The following is a 22,575-nucleotide window of genomic DNA, read 5'->3' as shown; positions in this document are numbered from 1 at the left end:
TTCTCTGAAACTAGTATGTACAGTCATAACTTGGGTTACAGCCGCTTCAGGTTGCGTGTTTTCGGGTTGCGCACTGTGCCGAACCCGGAAGTCCCAGAACTGGTTACTTTGGGGTTTCAGTGATCACGCATGCACAGAAGCACCAAATTGCAACCCGTGCATGCGCAGATGTGGCGCTGCGGGTTGCGAACGTGCCTCCCACATGGATCACGTTCGCTACCCGAGCGTCCACTATATTTGTTCTGTGAAAAACTATACAGTACATATCAAGTGTGCTGCCACAGTTTAAAAGAAAATCTGGAGTGTTATATTAGGCTGTGATACTCTGGAATTAGTGTTTTCACTTCCAAAGTCACAACTTACTGGCTAACCCTAGTCTGTAAAATACTGCTAAGCAGCATTCTGAGGAAAAACAAAAATATGAGACACAAAAGCTCATTAAGTATTTGGAGGAATCTGAAATAAGGAACATCCGTTCTTTTCTAATCCTAGCCATCCTGTTACATTTTATCCAGTGTTCGAAATTAGCCAGACATCAGGCACATTTTGCACCTGGCTGTCAGCCACTTGTGACCCAAGTGAAGATGGGCACCAGGATAGCATCTGACATCTCCACCATCTGGAGATGCATGCCTGAGGATCATTGTATCGTGACTGTTTTCAAACACTAATACCACAGCCTGTAGAATTCTATCAGTTATTTTTTCTTCTCACAAACAGAATGTATTTCAGGAACCAAAATGTTTTTTTCTATGCAGTCTGAGCAGGAGCAGTGAACATTATAGTTACTTGTTGAAGCTTGTCTTCACTTACCCCACCCCAATGCTGTACTATCAGTTGTGAAGAATATTCTTACGTTATGGATGGTCTTTGTCACCATTAAGAAAAAAAGGTAGGAATAGGCCAATATATAACTGGACTGTCCCAGGATCAAGCGCCTTTTTTTCTTTAAATTCTCCAAGTTCTTAACCTAGCTGTTATCAGGTTCTTAACTGATAATCAATCACATTCAGTCCATCATTTAAAAAATAAACTTTAGAGCTGTCTTCGCCAAAAATGGCAACTAGATATTCTGTTTTAGCAACTTTAACCTTGGTTTAAGGAGTCATTTGACACCTATCTTATAATATATGAGTTTCTAACACTGATTTTATCTGCCTCAAAGCAGTGTTTCAGCATAACAATTCTACAAAGTATTTTAGGCTGAGATTTAGATATCAAGAAGAAACCAGTTTGCCCAGCAGGGTTAGGCCTCAGATTTATGCATTCCCTCCTGTCTAGTTCATGAAAATGATAATTGCCATCTGATAGAGTGGATTCTGGTCCACAAAAGCTTATACTGTACCATAATATATGATAGTTTTTGAGGAGCTACATGAGTCTTTGTTGCTTTTTGCTGCAACAGACTTAACACTGTTACCTCTCTCAGTATTAATTTGCTAAGACATCCAAATCATGCAAACTATGGCTACTGCAAACTGTAAGTCCTTTTCAGATGACAAACTGAGGATAATGAATGCACACTTGAATGGAGGGAAGTGGGATCATAGCAACAGCTCCCACCCACTACTTACATTCAGGTTATAAATAGATCCTGCACGTGTAAGAGGTGTATGTGCATAAGGACCAGTGATGTAAGGGGGTCTCTTTTTCTGGAAGAAAATTCATTGCTATATTTTTGGCAAAAAAATATCCATGTCTATTTCAGGAAATCAGTTAGTAATATAACAAATCAGACTGGGCAACTGAAATGCCTACAATATTATATAGATCTAAAACTACAATTTTAATTAATGCTTTTCACGCAACTATCCCTAGATATCATATATTTTTCTGTGAAGAGCTATTCAGGCTTTCTAATATTATTATTTCCCCAGTTTATATGCCACTTAACGCTTCAGTCATGTACAGTAAACAGATACAAGAAAAATAAAACAAGTTAAAACTAACCTTAAATTTCCTTAAGCTGCCTACTCCATGTCTCCCTTAAGCTGAGAGAGCAGCCCAAGGGTGCCTTCATAGGTAAAAAACTGCACTCAAAAGTAGGGGTGCTTCATGCACAAGCTCCTTGCAAGTTAAAAAAAAACCTGACCTGACCTGCAGTTTTTGGACTGGTGGCTGGACTCGATCATATCTGATTTTAGTACACTAACAGTTTTCAGTGTCTTTAATTTTTGATTTAAAATCTAAACAATGTAAGGGACGTATAAGCTATTACATCTTAGTATTCCAATAAAAAAAACCTCACATAAGCCTATAGGACTGCAGCACAAGTGAACATTACTGAGGGAGGGAAACCTAAAATTTCAATTCAGCTATTTGTGCGGGAAGCTTTTCATGCGTTTATTAAGGATGCAAAATTAGCATGACCTTATTTCTTAATTTGGTTTATGACTTTGCCTCTTTTCCATTCCTCCTCAAAACTCAACCTTCCTGGTAAAGCTTTTCATCACCCCCCTAGCACATGTCATTAAAGCAATCCTGTGCCTTCCATTTCCAATCCCCTTCCTTTGTTGTTTCCTTGCGTCTATTTTAGACTGTAAGCCCCTTTGGGCTTGGGACCTGTCATACCTGTTCTTTGTAAAACAGCATTTACAGTAATAGTGCTGTAAATAAGTATATAAATGCAAGTCAACTAAACATGCTCAACAAGGCCCACTTAGCTCTGTGTAAAATTGCTTGAAGGCTTTCTAGAAAATTTTCTAGAAAACCCACATTACTGGGTTTTCCATACCATCAGGAAACCTGCTTCTTCAGCACCTCCAGTAACACTGGAAAAGCTGTGCACACATATCCTTCCTTCTACATTCTATTTAATCCCAGGATGCACATAAGAGCTATTCGGACACTATTCAGAATATACGTCAGTCAAGGGTAGACTGTCAATGAAATATCACATCTCCCCTTCAATTATCCCTGGTTTGTTACAGCTATTGGTTTGCTTCCACACCAAAACAGAAACTATAGTTTGAAATCTGATTTGGAAGCAAACTTTGGTTTGTAGTAACCATAGCTTACCTCAAGGTTGGCTCACCTTTAGACCTCTAGATGTTGGTCAACTATCAACTGTCAACATCCCTGGCCCTTGGCCATGTTGACTGGAGCTGATGAGAGTTGGCATCCAGCAACTTCTGGAGGGCCACAGGTTTCCCATCCCAGTTTACCTGATTTGGACATTACAGCAAACTATAGTTAGTGGTACCTCGGTTTATGAACACAATTGGTTCCGGAAGTCTGTTCATAAACTGAAGCGTTCATAAACTGAAGCGAACTTTCCCATTGAAAGTAATGGAAAGTGAATTAATCCGTTCCAGACGGTCCGTGGAGTAAGCGTTCATAAACTGAAGCAAACTTTCCCATTGAAAGTAATGGAAAGTGGATTAATCCGTTCCAGACGGATCCGCGGAGTACTTAAACTGAAGCGTTCATAAACTGAAGCATGGGTGTAATTGGTTCCGGAGGTCTGTTCATAAACTGAAGCGTTCATAAACTGAAGCAAACTTTCCCATTGAAAGTAATGGAAAATGAATTAATCCGTTCCAGATGGGTACGCAGCGTTCATAAACCGAAAATTCATAAACCGAGGTGTTCATAAACCGAGGTTCCACTGTATAGCAAAGCAAAGCAAGAAGTCCAAAACACAAGCCTCACCATCAAACATGGATTGGCGGCTGTTTGTAACATCTGAACCAGGTCACTCCCACGTGCCCAAGACCAACCAATAAAGTTCAAAGTTAAAAACTGATTTGACCATTATTTTCCCCATCTAAGTCATCATCCAGGATTCACACACCATTTCTTGGATGATCACATCACTTTAAAACCTAGCTCCCTGTAATTTTATTATGAAACACTATATTTAGAAGAAGTGTGCTTGTGGGTACCAGATTCTAGGAGGAAGAGAGGATGATACTCACATCACACCCTCTTGCGCGATTTCAGAGGCATCTGGCTGGCAACTGTTGGAAACTGAAAGTAAAGTCTAGCTAGCCCTTTAGTTTAGCAAAGGGACTAAGAATATGAACCAAGACCCTAGTTCAAATTTCACTTGAGCCAGAAGTCCCTGGACAGTCCAACTCAGGTCATTCACTTAATCTCCTAATGTGGGATAATAACAATGTCTGATAAGAAACCAACTCCATTCTATATAGGTTGAGAACTTTCAGTCAGCGCTCATGAGATCAACCTAACCTGATATAGTAGGTTGTTGCAACGATCACAAAGATAATGTATAATAGAAGGCACTAAGTAGAAAACACTGTTATTTATCCAACAACTGTTTTTTCTTCTTAAGCACTTTGTGTGGCATTAGCTCCAATGTTATCCATCCACCTTGCATTCAAGCAAACCTGCTTCAGATCAGGCTGTAACTATGCATAGCTGCTCAGGAATAAGTCTGTGATACTTACTTTTCAGTAAATATGCAAAGAAATAGGAATGCCTTTTTTCAAACACAATCTCTTCTATTACAGCCGGGAGAGATCAGAACATGACTACATCTGCAAGGTATGTGTCAAACTAGAGAATATTTCACAATCACCAAAAGCTGATATTGGAGTTGCCACCATAACCAAGCAAATTATAACCACCACATCATCAAGAGAACGTAAGCTTATAGTATTTGTCTTCTTCCTTTAATCCAGGTACACTGCACCTGGACCCTGAGAAAGATGCTTCTACACTTCTGCATTTTTAATGTAAGAAATTATCTTCTCAGAGACTCTTTCACTACCAGGCTTCTAAATAACAACTGGTTGATGGCAAAATAGATTGCACCATACAGGCAGGTGTCTCTAATTCAGCCTAGCAAGTGGTGAAATACATCACCACCCCAATGTTGTGCACCTGGGATTTTGTGGCACCTTAAAACCCAAGGACTGTAGTTTATTGTAACAGGATCTTTTGTAGCAAGCACCGCGGGGAGAAGTGAAACTAGTGTATATATACACTTATATTTTTTTTATGGTATGAGAATCAGATTTTGCAAGATGCATGAACACATACTGAATACACACCAGCCATGCACCACTGCCTACTTACTTCATGCATCTGAATCAGGAGGCTCTTCACAGTAATTTGTAAAAAGTTCAAGTTATCAAAAGATCATTATTACGAGGCTACTTTTCAAGAACTTGGGAATTAAGAGACAACTATGAATGAATCCCACCCCCATAGTATGCTTTGACACTTCCAAAACACAAACAACCCAAAAAGCTGCAAAAGGAGGCAAGTGAGGTTGCCAAGCCAGTCGCAGGAACCAGCAAGGGCAGCTTTGCCAGGACTGCTCTCTCTCTCTCTCTCTCTCTCTCTCTCTCTCTCTGACACAGTGTCAAGTTGGGACAAAATAAACATAGGGTTGGGGGAGGTGCGCAAGGCTGCCAACCTCTCAACAGGTTGCTGCAGCTCGGCCTTTCCCAAGGGCAGATCTTTCCTGCTTGTTTACGTCCTATCCCCTCATGCACACAGCAATGAACGTCCATTGTAGGAGGCATCCTCCTGGTGGGTTTAAAGCGGGGTAGGTCAGGAAAAGGAGGGGGGGAGAGAAAGGAGGGGTGGCGGCTGCTAGATGCCAACTTCCCCATGGGCCTTTACTCCTGTGCCTTTAACAGCAGCAGTAGTAGAATACGTATAGAGCCACCTCGCTCAGGGGGGTTGTGGGGAGATAACTATTCCTATGGAGGAAAGACCTGCCCCGCTCTCTCTTCTTCCCTTCAGCCAAGGGCCGGGGCCTGCTTTTGAGGCCGAGAGCTCTCGCTCCCATGGCGGGAGGGAAGAGGCCGAGGCGACGGTGATGGGCATTCCATGGAAGCCCCTCCATAGGCAGGCAGAGAGAGGCTCCCCCACTCGGGAGAGGCCTAGCAGCAGCGGTGCCTCCTCACCAGGAGTAGGTCTGCTCCGCCATGGCGCCGGCGCCGGCCGCTCCTCTCCCTCCTCGTCCTTCCCGTCGTCGTCTTCGTCGTGTCCTCCTGGCTCCCTCTCCCCTTCTCAGAGGGCTCAGCGGCGGCCCCGCTGCGGCTCCCGGCCCAACATGGCGGCCTCGGCGGCGGCGGCGACTGAGAGGCGAAGAAGGGAACCCCCTCCGCCCTGGCGGAGACGCCTCAGCGGCAGCCGCGCCACACAAACCGCAGCGGCGGCAGCTGGGCCGCGCTCCAGCGACGGCGGGCGGGCCTCATGACCGACGGCTACGACTACAAGGAGGTGGCGGCGGCGCTGGCCAAGGTGTGCGAGGGGAAACGGGCGGCCAACGAACAACTCCGAAGGCGAGACCGCGCGTCCTCGGGCGGCGGGGGGGGGAAGGGAGAGCGAGGGGGCGGGGCTTGATAGGGGAGCGCGCGCGCACACCAAACCAGGCTAGCGGCGCTGGCGGATCACGTGCTCACAACAGGCTCACGTGTTTCGACGCAGCGGCCTTTGAAGAAGGAGTCGAGAGAGAGAGGTAGGGGTTTTTTTTGTCTTTATGTGTTTGTTTGGAGGGCCGGCGCGCAGCACGCTGTGGGATATTGTTGAGATGAAGGTGAACCGGCAGATGGAGGCGAGTTTAAGGAGAAGAGGGGGCGGGGATTATTAAGATGATCTCATTGCGCCTGCGCGGCTTCCACCAGCGGTGGATTCTTTTTTGTTTCCTCCGCCGGGATCTACGAGTGCGACGAAGCTCCTTCGGAAAATGCAGGCGGGCCTGGCGGGCGGTTTCGCTCACTCGCACCAGCGAATATTATTAGTATTACTTTGTTATTAGCACGTGCGGTTTATATATGAGCTGGCAATATACACATATACATTATATAGCATTGTTACTCTTATTTATTAAATTTATTAGGCGGTGTTTTTCTGCCATAGCAACTTAAAATATGTTAAGCAAAAAAACCACACTTACATACATTGAAACCAGCGTTTTTAAAAAATCAATTGTGTTTTGTAAAAATTGTTTTATATTTTTTCTTTATTTTTCCTTTTTAGGGATAATCGTTTTTTGTTATTTTCTTATAAATGAGTTTGAATCTTAAGTTAGTCTTTAAAATGCTAAAAGAACTTTCAATAAAATTGCTATATATATATATATATATATATATAAGAAACCAGAATTTAAAAAGAATCTAGGAGGAGGATCTAAAACAATTACAATAATTTTATAGCATTGTGCAGTATTGTGTTATATTTGTTACTTTTGCATCCTGCCTTTTCCTGAAAGGCAGCATACATGGTTCTCTTCATCTAATCCCTACAAGAAGCCTGCAAGGTAGGTTGGGCTGAGAGTTCACGACTGGCCCCCAAGGTCGTCTAGTGAGCACGTGGCGCATAGTTAAAACTACAGAACTTGCCACCAACCTAGATGGCTTTTAAAGTGGGTTACACAAATTCATGGAGGAGAGGGCTATCGATGGGTACTAGCTGTGATGGGTATTCTCTGCCTCCAGCGGCAGCAATGCTTCCAAATACCAGGTGCCTGAAATCGCAGGAGGGGGAAACGCTCTTGTACTGGGGTCCTGCTTTGCGGGATTCTCCATGGGACATCTGGTTGGCCACTGTGAGAAAAGGATGCTGGACTAGGGCCATTATGTCTGATCCAACAAGCTCTTCTTATTGCCATCCACAGCAGCTGAAACATCTGATTGTAGGCTTTGGAGATGTCCATATGTGGGATTTTGTTTTTAAGCTTCAATTTGGGTTTCTATTCAGTTTTATTCTGTTCTAAGAGTTGGTGGGTGAACAGTGGAGGCTGGTCCATTAGGGCAAATGGGGTACTGCCCCACCAACCTTATTCTGCCCTCAGCCAGCTCCCACCTCCTGCCTTCTCTTTTGGAACTGACTGTCAGCCTCCTCCTCCTCCTCCTCCTCCTCAGTTTCAGCATTCCTCTTGTTGAACTCAACAGGAAAGAGGATTATAAGAAACCTGTAATTTGCTGTCTCTGCCTATTTGTTTGGGTTCCTTTCGTTTCACAGCCATCAATGAAGACCAGTAAACTGTTTTGTCCTTCCTCCCTACCGGTACTTGTGCTTCCCAAATATTTTTCACACTTCCTGGAAGTACAGAACTATTATCTAAAGATGCTGCTGGCATACAAAGTGGACGAGCTGTTCCTGCAGCCTATGTATATTATGCAATGGTGTAGTTCAAACGATGGGAACATAGGAAGCTGCATTATACAGTGGGAATGAGGAATTTGGAAATATGTAGACCTTTGGTCCTGATGCCCCTAAAGCTCTCTAGAGTCCGTGACAAGAACTCTCCAATTAAGAAGACAATAAGAGCCTGCTGGATCAGGCCAATGGCCCATGTAGTTCAGCATCCTGTTCTCACAGTGGCAAGCCAGATACATGTGGGAAAACTGCAAGCAGGACCCAAGCACAAGAGCACTCTCTCCTCATAAGCTTTCCAGCAACTGGCATTCCAAAACATTATTGCCTCCGACTGTGGAAGGAGAGCATAGGTAGCCATTGTGGCTAATAGCCTATCAATGCCTTACTGTGGCTCACTATTTGAGCGACCTGACGAACCCTTCACAAAGAAGGGCCTTCACACTTGCCCACTTCCATTCCATTCCCACAGCATTTTTACAGGGTATATTTTCCAACACACACCCTGATCTCCGACTATGCCCGTGCAACAAGGGAAAGATAGAGGATTTTATCCATTTTTTCTTTCACTGCCCTCTATACGACGCAATAAGACCAAGGCTCCTCATACTAATTCCTTCGCTTATTGCCTTGGAAGACGACCGCATGAAATTTCTATTGGTGGACGCTAACCCCAGGGTTACCCGCAGAGTGGCCATCTATATCTTGCAGGCCCTGAAACTCGGAGCTCTCTCAACTGGCTAACTTTCTCTAGACGCGGATCTCACTAAACATTCCCCAGTGGACAAAACACACATGATGCATCCTAGTTTTTACCAAATTCTGTTTTATATTGCATGTTTTTATACCCAATGTTTTGTAAGTGTTTGATATATGTTCTGTATAATAGCGGTAGGTTACCACTTTTATTATTATTATTATTATTATTATTATTATTATTATTATTATTACTATTACTATTATAATTAATGTTTTATGTGTTATGTGCTATGGCCAACCGGCTAATGCAATAAAATTTTGATGGTTGATGCTTTACTGAATTTGTCCAGTCTTCCTTTAAAGCCATCCAAGTTGGTGGTCATCCCAGCCCCCTGTAGGAGCAAGTTCCATAATGTGCTTTCATCTGTCCTGAGACTTAACAACATTCAGTTTCGTTTGATGTCCATAAGTTCTACTGTTATGAGAGAAGTAGAAAAAACATTTCTCTATCCACTTTTCCCATTCCATGCATGATTTTATAAACTTCTATCATGTTCCAACCGCTGCTATCTTTCCTGATAGGGGAGTTGCTCCATCCCCTTTATCCTTTTTATTGCTCTTTTCTGAACTTTTTCCAATTCTGCAATAACCTTTTTCAGGTGAAGCGACCAGAGGTATACACACACAGCCTTGTTCTGGATCTCTGGACACCCACTTACCGTAGCTTAAGAGGAACAATTGCAATGACTGCTTAAAACATGTTACAGGTAGGTAGCCGTGTTGGTCTGACGTAGTCGAAACAAAAAATAAAAAAAATTCCTTCCAGTAGCACCTTGGAGACCAACTAAGTTTGTCATAGATATGAGCTTTTGTGTGCATGGTATCTGAAGAAGTGTGCATGCACACGAAAGCTCATACCTATGACAAACTTAGTTGGTCTCTAAGGTGCTACTGGAAGGATTTTATTTTTATTTTTTGCTTAAAATATGGTTAGTTATTATTGCATTTGTATTCTTCCTTTCCTCCAAGGTTGCACACGTAGTTCTCCACCTTCCCATTTCATCCTCACCACAACCCTGTGAAGTAGGTTAGGTTAAGAGGCAGTGGCTGGCCCAAAGTCACCCTTTGTACTCTTACAATGGTGGACATTTTCTACATTGCCATTATAGTCAATCACCAAGTATGTAATCATATTCTGCCAATAAGCAGAAGTATCATCACTCTTAACCATTTGTACAGAGGAGGTGTTTTCTTTAAACGATTGCACTGTTATTTGACAGGTGTCAGGTGGTTTAAATTTCTCGGTGATGCATTTGATGGTACAAAAGATGCCAATGCAGATAACATACAGCCAAATACAATTGGAAATTGTACACTGGGCAGCACCTGCAAGACACCAGAAAGAAGATCAGTTCTGACAGCTGTTAAGACTTCCCCAAAAAGTTATATGGCTTTAGCCATGGGTTTAGTTTCAGGGATAGTGCAGTTTTAACTCAGGTTTTGCCTCTTTAATTTCAAAAGATGCAAACAGGTATCCCCTTTTGTTGAAGATTCTCTGAATTTCAATTGGGGGGGGGGTTATAAGGGGCTGTTGTTGTTGTTTAGTCGTTTAGTCGTGTCCGACTCTTCGTGACCCCATGGACCATAGCACGCCAGGCACTCCTGTCTTGCACTGCCTCCCGCAGTTTGGTCAAACTCATGTTCGTAGCTTCGAGAACACTGTCCAACCATCTTGTCCTCTGACGTCCCCTTCTCCTAGTGCCCTCAATCTTTCCCAACATCAGGGTCTTTTCCAAGGATTCTTCTCTTCTCATGAGGTGGCCAAAGTATTGGAGCCTCAGCTTCACGATCTGTCCTTCCAGGGAGCACTCAGGGCTGATTTCCTTAAGAATGGATAGGTTTGATCTTCTTGCAGTCCATGGGACTCTCAAGAGTCTCATCCAGCACCATAATTCAAATAAGGGGCACTGATCTCCAAAAAGATGCTTTTCTTTTATGTACATGGTTTTCCCCCACAATGATGTATCTACTGGTAAGATAAAAATAATATACTTCATATATCTAATTGAATCAATTTAATAATATAACTAATATTAATTATTAGTTATATTAATTGCTTGCACCCACCAAGACCTTGACTGCTGTTATAGCAAATGAATCTCATGGGGCGTCCAGAGCACAGTCTAGTCCTGTTGTGTCGGATGAATTTCAGCTGGTAAGGCTCGAGAATGTGGACAAGGTGCTCAGATCAGTCAAGGCAAGCACTTGTGCTCTAGACCAGTGTTTCCCAACCTTGTGCCTCCAGCGTTTTCGGACTACAATTCCCATCATTCCTGACCACTGGTCTTGCTAGCTAGGGATGATGGGAGTTGTAGTCCCAAAACATCTGGAGGCACAAGGTTGGGAAACACTGCTCTAGACCCTCTTGGCTGATAAAAACCAGCAGGGAGGGAACAGCTGGCTGGGCCAGGGAGGTGATCAATTCCTGTTTAAAAAAGGGGGTGGTCCATGCCTGTTTGAAAGAGGCAGTGGTAAAACCACTCATTGAGAAACCTTCCCTGGATTCGGACAAACCTAACTAACTACCAGCAAGTTGCTAATCTTCCTTTCCTGAGCAAGGTTCTGGAACAAGAGGTCGCAGACCAGATCTAGGCACTTTTGGAAGAAATTGATTTTTCTGGATCCATTTCAGTCAGGGTTTAGGCGTGGTTTTGGCACAGAAATTGCCTTGGTCACCCTTTATGATGACCTCTGTCGAGAGAGAGACAAGGAAACCACGTCCCTGTTAATTCTTCCCGACCTCTCAGCAGCTTTTGATACCATCGACCATGGTATCCTTCTGGAGCGGCTGTCCAAACTAGGCGTGGGTGGCACCGCTTTGCGGTGGTTCCAGTCCTACTTGGATGGACGTTTCCAGAGGGTGTTGCTTGGGGGATGCTTTTCAGCCCCGTGGAACCTACAATGTGGGGTTCCGCAGGCCTCAATCCTATCCCACACATCGTTTAACATCTACATGAATCCACTGGGTGGGGCTATCTGGAGGTTTGGAGTACATTGCCAGCAGTATGCTGATGACACTCAGCTCTATTTCTCCTTTACATCTGCAGGTGAGGCAGTGGAAGTGCTGGATCAGTGTCTTGCCTCGGTAATGGACTGGATGAGAGCCAACAAACTGAAACTCAATCTAGATAAGACTGGGGCACTTTTAGTGGGTGGTTCCCTAGACCAGATGGCTGGGAGGTCACCTGTTCTTGAAGGTTACACTTCCTTTGAAGGAGCAGGTTCGTAGCTTGGTGGTACTCCAGAATCCTTTGCTGTCGCTCGAGGCTCAGGTGGTCTCAGTGGCCTGGAGTGCCTTCCATCAGCTTCGGCTGGTGGCCCAGCTACGCTCCTATCTGGACAGGGATAGCCTAACTACTGTTGTCTATGCTCTGGTTACTCCAAGGTTAGATCATTGCAATGTGTTATACGTAGGGCTGCCTCTGAAGACGGTTCGGAAACTTCAGGCCAGGTTGCTCACCGGAGCAAGACAGTTTGAGCATATTACACCGATCCTGGTCCGACTGCACTGGCTACCAATTAGTTTCTGGGCCCGAATCAAAGTGCTGGTTTTGACCTATAAAGCCTTGAATAGTTTAAGACCACAATACCTCAAGGGCCGCCTCTTTCCATATGAACCTACCTAGATCCTGATATCATCTTCCGAGGCCCTCCTTCGTGTCGAGGGTGGCAACATGAGAACGGGTCTTCTCTGCAGTGGCTCCCCATCTGTGGAATGCTCTCCCCAGAGAAGTTCGCCTGGCACCTTCAATGTACACTTTTAGGTGCCAGGCAAAAAAGTTCCTTTTTAACCAGGCCTTGGGTTGATTTGACTGATATCCTATGTCCTTTTAAAATGTGGGTGTTTTTTGGAGGGGCAGTTATTGGGTTGTTTTTATTTTGATTACAGTGGAACCTCGGGTTACGTACCTCTCTGGTTGCGTATTCTTCAGGATACGCACACGGCGAACCTGGAAATAATGGGAAGGCTGTCGGCAGCCGTGCCTGCACAGAAGTGGGCTACCACCGGCCGCACATGCACAGAAGCGGGCTACCGCCAGCCGCACATGCGCAGAAGTGGGCTACCGCCCCGTGCACATGCACAGAACAGGTGCCTCTGGATACGGATTTTTCAGGGTGTGCACGGACCCCCGGAATGAATTAAATTTGTATCCAGAGGGTCCACTATATATATTTTGTGGTTTTATATTTTGATTTTGTTCTGTGAACCGCCCTAAGGCCTCTGGGTATAGGGTGGTATATAAATTCAAATAATAAGAAGAAGACATTTATAATATCATATCATATCATATCATATATACAGATTTATATTACGGTATCTGTAATGAAATAAATATTTTTCAATTTAAACAATGTATTGTATTTTTTAAAAAATTAAAAACCTTTTTGTCATTTCTCTCTCTCTTTACACTGACTTTCACCAAGGTTGATAATACTAGGAAACAATGCTTCTGAATACCATTTGCTGGGAATCACAATTGAGGAGAGTAGTGCTGATGTTCTCTGGTCCTGGTCAAGGACTTTCCTTTGGGGAATCGGGTTGGCTACTATGAGAACAGGGTGCTGAGCTGGGTGGGTTCCCCTTTGGCCTTAACCAGCAGGCTCTTGCGCTCCAAATCAGCTTTCATTGTGCACCCTTAATTTGCTGGAATACAACTGAAGATAGTGATAGTCAAGTGTCCTAAGGGTAGGTCCACTGAAATTAATGCTCAGACTAATTTAGGCCCATGAATTTCAATTGATCTACTCTGAGAAAAAAAATTAGTTGGATAAAACCCAGTGAAACTGCCATTTCTGCAGTTTTAATAATACAGTGGTACCTCGCAAGACGAATGCCCTGCAAGATGAATTTTTCGCAAGATGAATGCATCTTGCGATCTGATGGTGACTCGCAAGACGAATTCATTTTGCGAAAAATTCGTCTTGCGAATCGCGGTTTCCCATAGGAATGCATTGAAATTTAATTAATGCGTTCCTATGGGCAAAAAAAAAATTATTTGCATTCCTATGGGAAACTGCGATTCGCAAGATGAATTTTTCGCAAAACGAATTGACTCGTGGAACGAATTAAATTCGTCTTGCGAGGCACCACTGTACAGTGGTACCTCTACTTACGAATTTAATGCGTTCTGAACACACATTTGTAAGTCGAAAAAAAATTGTAAGTCGAATCCCATAGGAATGCATTGGGAGAAAAAATTCGTAAGTAGAAGCAACCCTATCTAAAAATTCGTAAGTAGAAAAAATCCTATCTAAACCGCATCCAAGATGGCGGACGGAGCTCCATTCGTAAGTAGAAACATTCGTAAGTAGAGGTACCACTGTACAGGTAAATAATGCATTTCCCACACCCACCAAATGATTCTGTCTATCAGAAGAAAGAGGAGGGACTGGAAAAGATACTGCAACACACACACAGAGGATGCACACTCCCTATCACTCCAGAACCCTGAAGTGAATACATTAAACACAGTCTCGTCCAACTTCTTACCCTTGAGAAGTGCCCAAGGGACTTTAATAAGACTACTTCAGAGTAAGTGGTTTGAAGATTGCAGCCTGTATGACCACAGAATCATTATCATGTGTCTGCATTACAGCACTTGCTGGCTCTCTTGGGAAAGTTGCTAGAAAGGTTAATGGCATAATTACTATTATTATCATAATGATAATGAGTGGAATTGCTTCATCTACTTTAAACACTGTTAAGCCTCCTCATCTGCTCCTCCTCAGCAGTCTTTTCCCCCCCACTGGGACAGGACAGAAACTGGGCTAGTCGTGTCTGGCCTATGGCAAATGAATGTTTCCCACACTGAAGGGAAGATGGGGGGGGGGGAAGATGAAGTGAAACAGGTTGGAGCCCAAGTTTCACAATTTTTGCACATGACTTTTAACTGCTGCTCATTTTACACTTGTTTTACTGCTGACGTAAGCAGGGCTTCTTTGAGAGTAGTTCTGGAGGAGATAGGAGATAGCAAGCTTTCATTGGGGCACCAGCTACAGGTTGATTAATCAGTGGGAACCAATTTTAGTGGTTTGATAATTAAGGGCACATGGGTTTTTTTTGAGGCTCCTTTGGTTTGAAATGATTCCTCTCCTAGGGAATGAAAAGGTCAGTACACAAGGTGGCTTCCTTTTTTAACAAGCAACTGAATCGAACACTTGAGTAGCAGCCTTTGAGCCCCTCCTCCAAGGTCCATTTTATTGTGACTTGTGCATCCATGATGGCATTGAGGTGATACCAAAAGACCCATCTGCTTTCAATGCTGTCTGGACCAGGTGTCAACAAACTTTTTCAGCACAGTGCCAGTCCACTGTCCCTAAGACCTTGTGGGGGGCCGGACTATATTTTTTGCAGGGGAAATGAACGATGCCCCACAAATAACCCAGAGATGCATTTTTAAATAAAAGCACACATTCTACTCATGTAAAAACACCAGGCAGGCCCCACAAATAACCCAGAGATGCATTTTTAAATAAAAGCACACATTCTACTCATGTAAAAACACACTGATTCCCAGACTGTCCGTGGGCCGAATTTAGAAGGCGATTGGGCCGGATCCAGATTAGTTTGCCTACCCATGGTCTGGTCTGGACCTTTGAAAGTTTAACTGCATACATAATTGTTTCGAACTGGGCATGTCCTGTCGCTTCCTAAGAAGAGCCTGCTAGATCAGACCGAAGTTCCACCTGGTCCAGGATCCTTTTCTCACATTCAAAAGGCATCCCCCCCCCAAAAGGTATTATGGGCATAGTAGTTTGTTAAGGCTTGTTAGAACTGTTAACTTTGTGAGGGGAAAACTACAGTGCCCAGAATACTGGGGGGGGGGGGGAATTTCCTTAACATGTGCTTTCAAGGTGCAGAAAAATGTAAAAAATATGACAGATCTACACAATTTTTATATACATTTATTCATTCATTCATTCATTCATTCATTCATTCATTCAAAATATACCTCACTATCTAGGGGGGGGGGGACAAACAAAAAACAAGTCTTTCAAAGTGTTGTTAGAGTCAATAGGCGAGATCCAATTATATCCACAGTAGGACTGGGCGATATATCCTCCAAAACCGTTTTGAAGTCCACATCATGATATTGGTTTCATAGTTTTCGACCTAGCAATAGTTTTTGACCTGGCGAATCATGATGTGTTAGGACTGGGTGATAGATCGCCCAAAGCCGGTTTCAAGTCCATATCATGATATTGGTTTCATAGTTTCTGACCTGGCAATATACTGTATTGTGAGACTGTGTGTATGCAAAAAAACAATATGGGAAAAACTGTGAAGCCAACCAATGCCTCTACATAGCTCCATCCTTTCAGACATGGTGATATATAAGTATATTGCGATCTTTAGCTGGTGATATATTGCGATGTTGAAAACCAGGTATCACCCAGCCCTAATGTCCCCTTGAATTCTGATCATGCCTCTTGCTTGTCTGGGTGGAGGAGAGAGTGAGGTGTGTAGAAACAAGCCTACTGTACAAAGGCAAAGTTTGCACTCATTGTTCCACCCACTTTTTATTCTGCCTCTGGCCTTGGCCACTTTTGGCATGTGGCCCTCGAAAGGTTGCTCAGAAGGGAATGTGGCCCTCAACTTGAAAACGTTCCTCACTCCTGCATCCGATGCACCAAACAGGCTGTTTTAAAGTAGTGCAACAGGTCAGTTTGGCCACTAAGTGGCACTCTTCTTTCCGATACCAACAATGTGCACATCCTATCCACATTTTTCTTCGGTCTTCTGCCTTTCCGTCCTGGATAAAAGAAGAATCAGAAAGCCGGCAGTCAAGGACAGAAACCCCCAGCCCTGTGTTTCTCGGATTTGCTCACTGCTTCTAAACTTCTCTAGCCCCAACTCAGCACCTACGCTGAAGCAGTTGCATGTGTTCGCTTGGCTGAATACACCTCGTACATTTAAAGCATCTTTTGCACTACAGCTCCCATCAGGCCCTGCCAGCACAGCCGTACGATGCTGGAGTTAATGGAAGCACAGCCATGCTGGATGGGGCTGATGGGAGATGTAGTCCAAAAAACATGGGTGCGGGCATGCACCAGGCTGTTGTAAGTCGCCATCATAGAATGTTAGAATTAGAAGAGACTCAAAAGGTAATTTGGGACCAGCCCCCTGCAATGCAGGAATCATAACTAAAGAATCCCTGACAGATGGCTATCAATATAGAATGCCTTGAGGACCACTCGGCCAAAAACCTTCTGAACCATAAGCCAAGCCCTGGACATGGCAAGTTTCCCTGCGGAAAGCTGGTTCTGGCCAGGTTGTATAACTCACTCGAGTTACCTGTCAGCTGCTGAGGACAGGTGGGCGTAGAAACTTTGGGTGGAGCTATCAGCCCAGTCATCAAGAGAGAGACACCTGGCTTTGTCTTATAATGGGATAATCACAGGCCAGGAAGTAAAGGGGCAGGATGAGATCTGTCAAGATCTCTTTCATTTTGCGTACCTGAGCTGCCAAATAGAAGTATATGTAATACACAGATAGTCTATTAAAGCACCAGGAAAAAGGTTTTCAACCAGTGTGCCGTGGCACCCTGGGGTGCCTTGAATGATTGTCAGGGGAGCCATGGGGCAACACTAGCCTCTGTCCCTCTTTCCTTCCTTCCTTCCCTCCCTCCTCTGATGTCCTCTTGCCTCTCTGCCTCCCAAAGGCTTGTGCGGCTGTTAGGGTTGCCAGACTCAATAAAGGACAGGACTTCTGTGCCTTTTTTTTTAAGGTTAAAATATATATTTACTAGTGGATTTTAGCCCGTTTAAAAACGGGCGCTAGAGGAAGCGGCCTGCCGGGACTGGCTTGGCGGTGGCGGGTCTTCCCGCCACCACCAAGCCAGTTCGCAGCGGGGGCTTTTCGCCGTTTGCCTTCCCCTGAGGGGGAGGCAAACGGCGAAAAACCCCGCCGCGCCGCAAATCGGCTCCGGGACTGGCTTGGCGGTGGCGGGTCTTCCCGCCACCGCCAAGCCAGTCCGCAGTGGGGGTTTTTCGCCGTTTGCCTTCCCCTGGGGGAGGCAAACGGCGAAAAACCCCGCCGCGCCGCAAATCGGCTCCGGGACTGGCTTGGCGGTGGCGGGTCTTCCCGCCACCGCCAAGCCAGTCCGCAGTGGGGGTTTTTCGCCGTTTGCCTTCCCCTGGGGGAGGCAAACGGCGAAAAACCCCGCCGCGCCGCAAATCGGCTCCGGGACTGGCTTGGCGGTGGCGGGTCTTCCCGCCACCGCCAAGCCAGTCCGCAGCGGGGGTTTTTCGCCGTTTGCCTTCCCCTGGGGGAGGCAAACGGCGAAAAACCCCGCCGCGCCGCAAATCGGCTCCGGGACTGGCTTGGCGGTGGCGGGTCTTCCCGCCACCGCCAAGCCAGTCCGCAGCGGGGGTTTTTCGCCGTTTGCCTTCCCCTGGGGGAGGCAAACGGCGAAAAACCCCGCCGCGCCGCAATTCGGCTCCGGGACTGGCTTGGCGGTGGCGGGATGTTCCCGCCACCGCCAAGCCAGTCCGCAGCGGGGGCTTTTCGCCGTTTGCCTTCCCCTGGGGGAGGCAAACAGCGAAAAACCCCGCCGCGCCGCAATTCGGCTCCGGGACTGGCTTGGCGGTGGCGGGAAAAAGGGGAGGAATTCCTCCCCTTCTTCCCGCCGCTGCCAAGCCAAAGCGGGCCTCCCTCCGCGCCCGCTGCCGCTTCGGCTTCCTCGGGTTCCCCGAGGAAGCGCCGTCCCATGCCGGAGGTGTGCGGCAAGGCTGCCGGGGGGGGGGGAGCGCTTCTCTCCCCCGCCGCCTCACCGCGCACCTCCAGCATGAGACTGGGCTTCGGAGCGGCGGTTGGCGGAGCGGCAGTTGGCTGTTCCCTGTGTCCCGAGAGCACGGGTCCAATCCCTGTGTCCCTGGTTGTCCCTCCGTCCAATCCCTGTGTCTCTGGGGGACATGCGCAGTACCCCAGGGACACACGGGACATCTGGACGCAGGGACAACATGGACATTATTATATAGGATGATTTCTTTAAAATCAAAGTACAAATATGAATATCAATCACACTCAAATCATAATAAAAGAGGTGTACAAAAATTATAAAGCAATACATAATGCATCCATTCTCTTCTTACAAACCAATTTCTTGAAAAGAAAAAAAAGGGAAAAGGAGAGCATACAAACATACAAAAATACAAAAAAAATACAAGAAAAAAGAAGAAGAAAAAAAAGAAATATACAAAAGAAAAGAAAAGAAAAAAGAACACTTCCAACCATCTATCACACGCTTCCCTCTGTTTATTCTCTTTCCCTTGCTATACCTCTTACTTTTCCAATCTTAAATCCTTTCCGTATTTACCAATTAATCTTCTCCCCTTATACCTTCACTCTAAGCACATCACTATCTTATTCTCTATATTTTCTTTTTCCAAGTAATCTTGGACATATTTCCATTCCCCCATTATTTTCTGTCTTGGTACATTCCTAATTATTGCAGTCATTTTCGCCATCCTCAAATATTCTATCATTTTTCCCTCCCATTCCTGAACCGTTGGTAAGTTTTCCCCTTTCCACTTTAGTGCGATTAGTGTCCTGGCTGCTGCGCAGGCATAAAGCAGAATATTAATTCTGTCTTTTGGTATTTTGCTCGGGATCATACTTAGCAAGAAAATTTCTGGGCTCTTTTCAAATGTGAATTTCAGCATCCTTTTCAAGTTGTTGTATACTTTATCCCAGACTTCTGTGCCTTTAATTACCCTGCTCTCTTTTGAGTCTGGAAACCTTAAAGAGAAACCAGCAGACCCTTTGCTTGGAAATTAAACAAAGGGTCTGCTGGTTTCTCTTTAAGGTTTCCAGACTCAAAATAGAGCAGGGCAATTAAAGGCACAGAAGTCCTGTCCTCTATTGAGTCTGGCAACCCTAGCGGCTGTTTGTGCAACAGCCCTGGCTACAAGCTCCCCAGGCAAATGGTGCCTCTGGGGCTGGCAAGGAGGTGCTGGTTGCCAGGAGCTGAGGTGGCTTTGGAGTAAGCAAGCAAGTGGGTGAGGGATCCCAGCCAGTCCACCAGCCCTTGCTGCTGGGAATGGACAGACAAGTCCCAGGCCCCTGTGGGGCAGTGGGAGGAGGTGCCTCTCTTTGGGTCTAAGAGACCAGGGGTAACAGCAGCAGCGGCTGCCCCGAGGAGTCCCATGGAGAGGGGAGAGGAGGAAGAGGGAACACTCCACAAGGGAGGGTATTCGAAAAAGGGTGAGAGGCTGCCAATTCTGCAGGCGAGGGGTGACATAACTGGGCTCCTGAGCCCCCCAGGGGTCCCGCAGAAAGAATGTAGTTTTGCAAGGGAGCCATGGACTCAAAAAGGTTGAAAACCTCTGCACTAGGGTATCCAAGGGCAGGCCACCTCCCTCAATATCAACCATCTTGGGCTTTATGATCAGCAGGGGAGGCCCTGTTGGTGGTGCCACAACATGGAACTGTCCAGTTGGTGCTGATTAACTACAGGGTCTTCTCAGTGGTGGCCCCCTGTTTGTGGAACACCTTCCCAGTAGAAGATGAAAATCATGTTCACCCAGGCCTTTGAGGGCTGACAGATACTGCTACTGGCAACCAGGGCTTTTTTTTTCCAGCCGGAACAGAGTTCCAGCACCTCTCGGGTGGGCACCATTGTCATTCTAAGAGAACAAGGGTGGAATTCACAGTGAGTTCTGGCAGTAACACCTCTTTTTCTAGAAAAATAGCACTGTTGGCAGCCATTAAATTATTTACTGTGAGGATACTGAATTGCTTTGAAATGTTTTCAGATGTTCCGAAATGTTTTTTAAAAGTTCTGCTGTTTTGCTGCTTTATTTCCCAACCTGGGCTCTTTTGCAAAAGAGGGGTGGAGATGTTACCAGGCTACGTTCAAAGTGTTACTATAATAATTATAATAAATAAATAATAAGATTATAGTAAGATTATCAATAAGAATAATTAGCAACAATAATTCAACACTTTTGAAAAGTTAAAATAACAATAGACTAAGAATAAAACTCTAATCAACTTTCTAAACATCTGGATAGACTTGTCTAAGCCAAAATGTTGTAAGCAGGTGCCAGAGAGTACTGTGAAGGTGCCTGCCTAATAACAGAATAAAAAATAATAATAGAATTATTATTATAATAGAATAGAGTTGGAAGGGATCCTGAGGGTCATCTAGTCCCCCCTTGCAACACTGGAATGTCAACTAGAACATACATGACAGATGGCCATCCTACTTCTGTTTGAAAACCTCCAACAAAGAAGAGTTTTACCACCTCTTGTGGGAGTCTGTTCCACTGTCAAATAGAACTTCATGTCAGAAAATTCATCCTGATGTTAAGTTGGAATCTCCTTTCTTGTAACTTTGAATCCATTGGTTTGGGTTCTAGCATCTGAAGTAGGAGAAAACAAGCTTGCTCCATTCTCCATGTGAAAACGCTTTAGATATTTGAATAGAGGGCTATCACATCTCCTCAGTGTAGCTGCAATATATACTTGTCTTTTATCTTATTTTTTAAAACATGGATGGAAACGTGTAATTGCAGAACCGCCCTGGGATTTGGATTACTCAGGTTTGTTTTTCATTGGAAGTCATTTTAGTTCTCCTATAAAGACAGACCTACTGAATTTGCACTTTCTGAAACAATACACAGACCGAAATGCAGAACCATCCTTCAAAATTTGCACTTTTCCAAATTTTGCAGTGCAGTTCTCTAGCTAGCTAACAAATGTGAAAAAAAATGTGTTGACTGGGATAAAGTGTGCATAAACATGCATATATTAGAAGAAAATAACATAGGGACATATAACATATTATGGAAAATTGCATAGAAATGTGCATATTGTTTTAATTTATTAGACACTCAGTCTAATTACTTTTAAACTATTGTCTTTTTAGCTTTTTGTATTTCATCTCTGTTGTTTTAATTTGTGTAAGTCCCCTTGAGTAGGAGTCTGGGGAAAAGGCTGTTTATAAGTAGCAACAAGAAGGATAAAAAAATGTGCAAATTAGGAGAAATTTAGGAGACTTTAAAAACAACAACAAACTGATATGGAAACATGAAGAACTGAATTTACACTTGGAAATATGAACAAGTGAGGGAAACCCAGATTGACAGATCCACCCATCCCTGGTGGCAGCAGAGTGTGGGACAGATAGGTTGTCATCCTCAAGTCAAATCTATCACCAACAGCGTGGCCATGCCCTTCCGCAGCTTATTTTCATTGCAACAGTGCTTCTTCCAGAAGACAACCTCCTGATGGACCCAATGAGTTAGGAGCTGAGGGAGAGAACCATTTGAGGAGGACAGGACCATTTACGTCCCAGAATGTGCTGGGCCAGCCCTTTTGAGACTTTCCAGCCACGTCCCAAAGGTACATAGGAAGCTGCCTTATACCAAGTCAGACCATTGGTCCATCTCGCCCAGTACTGTCTACACTGACTGGCAGCAGCTCTCTGGGGTTTCAGGCAAGAGTATTTCCCAACTCTACTTGGAGATGCCAGGGACTGCTTCTGCTTATGAGCAGGTGCTCTAGCGCCACTGAGCTTTGTATCATTCCATTATGTACCTTTCTAGGAGATGCCATTAAACTTCTTCCCATGCCCAGATCCTGCTCCTCTCCACCACCACCTTGTCCCTTCTTTTTCTTCAAGAGGTGTCTCCTGTGCGGCCTCATCTCCTTTTCCTCCACTCTTCTTCCCCCTCTTATTTTTCCTCCCGCTCTCCCTCCCTTCCTGGGCACTTTGTGAACTGCTGTTGCAATGC

The 22,575-nt window shown here is 44.9% G+C and overlaps 1 protein-coding gene and 1 long non-coding RNA gene across 5 annotated transcripts in view; one reads left to right on the top strand and one right to left on the bottom strand.

Annotated features, from left to right (window-relative positions):
* The window catches only part of SPPL3 (signal peptide peptidase like 3), a 62,578-nt gene that overhangs the window by 32,055 nt on the left and 7,948 nt on the right, over positions 1–22,575 (bottom strand). The window contains exon 1 of one of the 4 annotated variants that reach the window (XM_035099418.2): positions 5,880–6,293. The exons of the other annotated variants lie outside the window; for them this stretch is intronic. Coding sequence (XP_034955309.1) covers positions 5,880–5,902 — 23 coding nt within the window. The 5' untranslated portion in view covers positions 5,903–6,293. Of the gene's footprint in view, positions 1–5,879; positions 6,294–22,575 lie in introns of those variants that run through there. 4 annotated transcript variants of the gene reach the window in all.
* On the top strand, positions 6,354–12,599 carry LOC118076571 (uncharacterized). Its single transcript, XR_004691511.2, has 3 exons — positions 6,354–6,436; positions 9,435–9,542; positions 11,883–12,599. It is a non-coding gene; the product is annotated as an uncharacterized LOC118076571 (long non-coding RNA).

Source organism: Zootoca vivipara, chromosome 17 (assembly GCF_963506605.1).
Source record: "Zootoca vivipara chromosome 17, rZooViv1.1, whole genome shotgun sequence".
NCBI lineage: Eukaryota > Metazoa > Chordata > Lepidosauria > Squamata > Lacertidae > Zootoca > Zootoca vivipara.
This window is presented reverse-complemented; position numbering and strand designations above follow the sequence as displayed.